At 49.0% G+C, this 7,134-nt stretch overlaps 1 protein-coding gene across 1 annotated transcript; it reads right to left on the bottom strand.

Moving 5' to 3' along the window:
• Window positions 1–418: 418 nt before the first annotated feature.
• Window positions 419–6,770, bottom strand: RPN1 (ribophorin I; the record flags this gene model as incomplete). The annotated part of the gene is made up of 9 exons (XM_008943399.1): window positions 419–1,001; window positions 2,044–2,289; window positions 2,755–2,874; window positions 3,025–3,163; window positions 3,434–3,533; window positions 3,862–4,054; window positions 5,009–5,218; window positions 5,475–5,781; window positions 6,706–6,770. Coding segments are annotated over 9 exons (1,563 nt in total), but the record flags the coding sequence as incomplete, so codon positions are not given.
• Window positions 6,771–7,134: the final 364 nt, after the last annotated feature.

The raw sequence follows: 7,134 nt of genomic DNA, 5'->3' as shown, positions 1-7,134 counted from the left end.
GATTTCTTAGGAGACTGAAGTCAGCAGGGAATTGTGTGCACCCCCCGGGTATCCCAGCTGGTGCAAGGGCCACCTTGGGCAGAGCAGGGGATGCAGCGACTGCAGTCACCCGCGGCAGGGAAGCCAGGGAAGCAGGAAGTGAGGCTGGCACGAGGGGCTCTGTTGTGCATTTTTTCTCCCTCTAAGGGTGCAGGTGCACACACATCCCTAGGGAACAAGGGCCTGGCTTTCTCCTCTGCCTGGGCCAGGGCCTCATGGCGTGGCAGAGCTCTGCCTTCAAGGCACACAGCTGATGGGAGGCAGGAGTGCTCAGGGCTGAACCCTGCTCCCCAGGGAACTGCACTGGCTGCGGGCAGGATAGGGCCCCCCACCCCGGCACAACATGTGAAGGCAAGGCAGTGACTGTTTTATTTCAAAGTAGAACAAAGGTTATCTTTTATTCTTTCTGGAAATGTGACATTCAGATTTGTCATGAGTGTGTCTGTGCTCAGACTGGCTGGTGGGGTGCATTCCGTCAGGGCACATCCACACAGCGAAAACCAAAAGCAGGAGGCTGTTTTATAACCCGGCTGAGTCTCACCTCTGGTGAAGAAACCCTGTTAACCAGCCAAACAGCATGATGTCATGGTCCCTTGCACAGCACAGGTTGCTGAGCAGACAGGCTCTCTAGAAAAATCTAAAACCAAAAAGCACTTTCAGACACTTCACATCAACTTTTCCCCTAATTTTGCTGGGGAGGAGTTTTGGCTCAAAGTTTCACTCCCAGGCTTCTCGTCTCCCTTCACACCTCTCCCCTGCACGCGGCCACTGAAGCAGAGCTACAGGGCGTCGAGGATGTTGTCGATCTTGGTGACCAGGTCCTGGCGCTTGTTGGAATGCATCTTCTCGTTCTCAATGTACGTGTCCTTCTTCAGCTTGCCGGCCACCAGCCGCTCGGCCTCCACCGAGGACTTCAGAACGAGCTCCTTGACTTGGCCATCGAGCTTCTGAATCTCACTTACCTTAAAGGGTAAGAACCAAAGGGAGCATTAGGGGAGACAATAAACATCCCTGCAGTGAAGTGAGACAAGAAGGCATGGTAGAGCAGGAGCAAAAGATGAAGTCAGTGGTAAGTGTAAGTGTCTCCAATCTCTGAATATTGCTTCCTGAACCATCGCCTCTCTCTAGCACCATGTTATGAGTATCTCATGAATGGACAACTGAGCAGCGCTGGTAAAGTGGCTCCAAGGACCCAGGAGCCATATTGGCAGGAGACAGGTGGAATGGCTATTAAGAGTGTTTAGAGACAGATTGTACAGACTTCAAGCTAAATCAGAACTCTGACAGCTGAAAGCTCTGTCCCTGCAGTTAATGGTGTGTGAGAAGCAGGTCTGCAATGACAGCTACTCTTCAAGTTAGGAACAGACTGAGCAAGGTGGCTGCTGGCCGAATGGGCCTTAGAGAATAAAGTGTCCCCCAACTGGGGTTAAGTGGCTGCTCCAGGTAAGTGTTGAAATACAGTAGATGAAGGACAGGATAGTGGGTGTGTGCTCACTGTGCCATGCCTTTCAACATGGTGCAGCAAAACACTCCTGAGGAGCATCATGTTACTAAAATTCTGTCAGCACCAAATCCACACGTGAATGAAAATAAGAGGTGAAGGAGCAGATTTTGGTTTGGCTGGTGTCAGTAGTAAAGTCAGAACTGATAATGTGTTGATAGTTTCCATTTTTGACTAAGTGTCCTGCCATGAGCTCAATGAGAAGCATCAGGATTGTGTTACAGAAGCATTCACCTGTACTTGTGCAGCTGGCTCAAGGGCTGTTTAAGAAACAGCACAAGCAGCTGTTTTCCAGCAGCAGTCAGAGGGCTGCATAACCAAGATTACTGCAAAAATAAAAACTGATCTTCACACACCCTGGCAGGGATCGAGCCATTTGCAGAGGAAAAAACAATAATTAAAATAGAGGCTGCAGAAATCAAACCCCAAATTAAAACTCACCGAGAATACCTGAATAGAGCCAAGAACAGGAAAGCTTCAAAAAGTAAACTAGAATTTCTTACTTTATCACATAAGTCAGAGCCTTCCATCTTCAGTTTAGACTGCAAAGAGGCTATTTCATTTGTCAGGGCCTTGTGTTCCGTCTCCAAAGACTTTTTGCCACTGTTGAGGGTGGAGATGTCCCGGGATTGCTTGTATTTATTCACTGCTTCGTCAAAGTGCCGGTACAGCCCCAGCCTCTTGTTCACCAGAGTAAGCACTTGCTCCGTGATGCAGGCAACCTTCATGCGGGCTTCAGCAGCTGGATCCTGCAAGAGAACAGGAGGGAAGATCAGGGATATCTCTGACTAGCACCAAGCCGTGCCTGCAGTGTGCCACAGGCCTGTTTCCAGGAACTGCTCCCTTTGTAATTGTCAACTGACAGTAACAAGGTGCATGGTACAAGCACTGACTAGGGCAAGCACCTTTCAGCACTCAGTCTAATCCAACAAAGCTTAACAAGAGGTAAGTGAAAACGCTGCAAGAGAATTGGGACATCCCAGCTTCTCAGGAGGGATTTTTTTTTTATCCAGAAGGCAAAACTCTGATTAGCCTTAGCACAACAGCTCAAACCCTGCAGGATTATTTTGTGCTCAGGCAGCACAAAAACAGGGCTGTCTAGTAAAATATCTGACTGGCAGGAACATTCAGTGAGAATTACTGGCATGAAAAATCTCCAACCATCAGCTGAGTAAACCACCGATGCTCCCACAGGGCTCTTTGTCACACAGTACCTTAGTGATGGAGAAATCCAGCCTCACATAGACAATCACAGTGAAAAACAAGATGTAAAAGGCTCCAACCACCAACAGAGGCTCCTGCAGCATCAAGATTTTGTTGAAGGTGTAATGAACCTAGAAGAGAGAGTTCTCTTCAGGCACAATGGAACCAGCCACGCAGTCCAGCAAACATTTATTTCTAGAATGCAAAACTGGTGCTTTGACCGTGCTGCTGAATTCAGCAGGCACAACTGCTCAGGCAAACCAAGCAGAGGACACACTCACCACAATGTCTTGGATGTGCTGCTCCACCAGGTTGTTCTTGTGTGCCACAATAACTGGACGTCCAAAAGTGTCCAGATATGTGTAATGAAGCTCATCTGAAGCACGATTGATTTCATAGGGGCTGTCTACATGGATGTTCCTGTAGAGAAAGCCAGACAATCCTGTAGGTCTGTCTCTACAGTGTTTGAGATGATGTAACCTAGGATGTGGCTGGTCAACCACAACCTCTAGCACAGGGCCAGTCACGCAGTTTAAACAATCTAGAAGGAAGTAAAGCTGTGTTCCAAGGTCTCCTCCACATGCACAGTCATGGTTTTGTTTTGCTGTCCTCAGGCCACTAAAGTCAGCTGGAGAATTGCTACCAACACAGCACAGTCTGCAGTAACAAGCCAGGAGGAATGACACTTACTTGGCACCTTCTGGCAGGACGATCTTCACAGTCAGAGAGTCCGTAACTTGCTCATCAAACACGTGGTCAACAAACCTCATTTTCAGGGCATACTGATCACCTAAGAGAGTGCAGATCACAGGGTGGTTACAATTCCTCAAAGGACAAGGGGCAATCCTGAAGCTCAGGTTCTAACAGAAGCAAGCGTGGAACTCGATGGACACATTGTGCAGCAGGGGGCGCCAGCTCACACAGTATAATTTAACCAGCTATCTACAAACACCTGAAGGAAGCACAAAAAAGAAGCTGGATTTGCATATTCTAGAAATAATAGCTAGCAACTGTTGTTGCTAAGGTGCAGTACACCGCAGCTTTGAATCCTTTACTGCACAGCAACCACCTTTCAACACAGAGGAGAAGGTTTCTTACTCCCTTCCCGTGCCACCCACCAAGGTTGTAGAGGTACTCATAGCTTGGCAGGTTATAGCCGATGATGTAATGGGTTTTCCATCCCCCAAACAGAGGGAAGCGGGGCCGAATCTCCATCTCCACGGAGTCGTCCAGGACAAGGAGGTGGCTGGTGGAAATGTTCCCGATTTCATCTCGGTAATAGACGTCCTGAGCAGCAGCTGGGAGGATGGTCTGTACGGAGAGAAGCCACAGCCAGCGCGTTGGCCAGGAGTCATTCCCAGGGAAAGTGGCCAGAGCAGTAAGGGGCACCAAGCACCAAGCAGCTGCAGTGCCACACGAGATGACAGAATGCCCATTCGGTCGCACGGAGCGGTAAAACCGTGCCATTGAAAGCAACCAGCCACAGAAGTGGCTGCCAGCACTAGAATCGCCTGGCTTCTAAATGAACGTGTTTTCCTCCATCCCAGTTCCAAATATCCCAGACAGCAAGGGATCTCATCATGCCCACCAGGACAGCAATTCCCTTTTCCCTCCAGCCTGCTGCCCTAGCTCACTGAGCGTCCTGCCTTTACGCGTCGCAAAATGAGATTTCTGTTTGGCCACACCACCTCAGAGAATTACAACAATCAATACCGGAGGCTTCAGGCAGCCAGAAAGGGTTTAGTTCAGATGAAAACGTGTCATACTTTTCACATCTGGCTAGCAGAGCCACAGCTCTGACCCGAGTGCTTTGTGAGCCAGGACTGAACAGGTGAGTTTCCAATTAATACTGTTGAACCTGATGAGGCTATGACAGAGAAGACAACTCTGAAAGTAAGAGAGTGGGGACAGAATGAATGGCCCTTCCACAGCGGAAAATGGAAAGCAGAGCTGTCAGCACTGGGATTAAGGGTTTTAGAGGGTCTCTGATACGGGAGGGGTGGGAGTGTGGAGAAACACAACAAGCCCTGCTATATGCAGTTTGTTTGGCCAACAGATGCAATAAAGCCTCCTAATTCTGCCTCCAAAAGCTCCTCCTATCCTAGCCTGAGCCTTCTCTGAAAATAGATCAGAACTTTAATATTCCTATAACTTGGCTATGGTTACCAAAGAAAAGGAAAACTTGGTATTTCCTCCCTCCCCCAGGATGTTAGAGAGGGGGAAGCCACAATAAAAAAAAAAAAAAAAATTATGCAAAATGTCAACCTTAAAAGACTTGACAGACGAGATCCCACTGTCCGGCTGTCTCTGGTAGTCGTATCTGGAGAAAGGCCCTTTCAGCACTGCTCCTGTGTGCTTTAAATCAACCGTCTCTTCAACTGCAATGTTCCCCCAGTGAGACACCTCGATGACTCTGGTCATACTGGTGATGGTCAGGAATGGACTGTTATTTTCATAGTGCACCTTCAGAGTGTCCTAACAAGGAAAAAAAGATAAACCAAATAACACACAGACAGGCCTGGTTTGGCTCTGTGGAGGCCAAGCTGAGGTCAGGAGTCACGCTGGACTTGGAGCACCTTGCTGGAATGTGCGTTCTGTGCTCCAGCCCTGGCACAGGCCTGCCCAGTGGTTCTGCAGAGGCCTCTGCTGCCCACTCCAGCCTCTGGGACACGGGTGGCCTGTTTGCGTGACACTCGCTGCAGAGCCACGACCTCTTCCCACAGACACTTACCTGGCTGTATGGAGGAATGTCCCTGAAGGGGCCATATTCAATCGTGTCCTCGGTGCGGGAAGGGTTGCCCAGTTTGGTGTAACTCTCCACGTTCCTAGAGGCCAGTTTAACCCGGGTCGTTTGGGTCTTGGTGAAGTATGGCGAGTAGAAATAGTGATTTCCTTCAAAGACTACAAATTGCTTCTCACTTTGGGTGATGTGTGTGGGGTAGGGCTGCAGGACATGGGTGAAAACCATTTCAACAGATACACGGACCTTGGCTCCTGGTGCCAAAGGAGATGGCAGCTTCACAGAGAAGAATTTTCCACTGGAAGGGAGAAGAGCAGGTAAGTCACATGAGATCTCCCCTGAGAGAGCAATTAGATCCAACCCCTGAAACACCCCCTTGTGACACACTCTCCTCCCTAGACCTGCATTTATAAAGTGTGCTTCAATGGGGCAGTTTCTGCTCTTCTCCAGGTGACAAGAACAATCTGAGTGAGAGGAAGCATGTGCACATGTCCAGAAGACAAATCACAAACATTGTCAGCGACTGTTCCCACAAAGTCTGTTCACTCTCAGCTTTTGTCCACAGGATCTGAAACTAAGGAACAGCCTGAAAATGAGCACAGCTGGGGACTGAGGTTCTACAGAAAGGACTGAGATTTCACCAAGCCTGTAAGGATGCACCAGATGGACCAAGATGATGATAGAAGTGAATGGACAGGGCATGCCTGGTGGCCCAAAAGCAGGATCATAAGGAATCAAAGGGAGCAATGGGTAAGAGCATGACCATAGCTGTAAGGCTTCTCTTAACTGATATCCCTTAATGAAGGAATGGGGCATCATTAAGGCACTAAGTACAAAAGACTAAGCACAGCTGAGCCTAACAGCACCTGGGTTGCATTTAAGAGACTCTCCCTTACTGGACCCTCTCCTCACTGGCAGCTGTGGGTGGTACATGCTGGGCTCAGCTAAAATCTAAACCTGCTCAGTCTCCTGTGGAAGGAGTATCTGAGGGGAAGGGAAGGACTTCTACTGGGGCCTCCTGAGCTGCAGGAATTGTTTGGCTGCCTGCATGAACTGTGCTCCCTGGCTCTGTAGCATCCCAGGATGCAGTCTTAACGGAGTGGAACTTTTCAGGAACAAAGGAGTCTAGGATCTCCAGGTATGTGAGACTGGGGTAGTATTTCTGCCCCACTATGAGGACAATGGTGGAACCCAGACACACGACTTAGAGAGCAACACTCACCTTTTGCCCTTAACTTTAGTCTCTCTCACTTCCAAGGTGTTTTCCTCCTCTTCCTCACCCTTCACCTGTTCCAAAACAACAGACTGATCAGCCTGCTGCTCTTTACAAGACTCAGGATATCCTGGGCAAACTCCATATAGCCCCTATCTGCTTTGTAGGGGGGTGCCTTTTAAGTGGGAGCCAATAGGCAGCTACTTTTTAAAACGGTGTTTAGTTGATTCATTAAAAATAATTTTTCATTGATACAAATTGCAATGCGGTCAGTGTGCAGGAAAGTTTGGAGAATTCTGGTAACCAGCTCCCTCAGCCTGGTTCCTAAGCCAGCCCAGTCGCTGCGACTTGTACAAGTCTGGCTCTCGGTCGACCGCCTTCCTTATTTCTCTTGTCCGTTTCCTGCAGTTTTCTCGCGGCTCGGCCATTCGCCCCCTC

This window comes from Merops nubicus, unplaced genomic scaffold (genome assembly GCF_000691845.1).
Source record: "Merops nubicus isolate BGI_N331 unplaced genomic scaffold, ASM69184v1 scaffold10767, whole genome shotgun sequence".
In the NCBI taxonomy this organism is placed as follows: Eukaryota; Metazoa; Chordata; class Aves; order Coraciiformes; family Meropidae; genus Merops; species Merops nubicus.
This window is presented reverse-complemented; position numbering and strand designations above follow the sequence as displayed.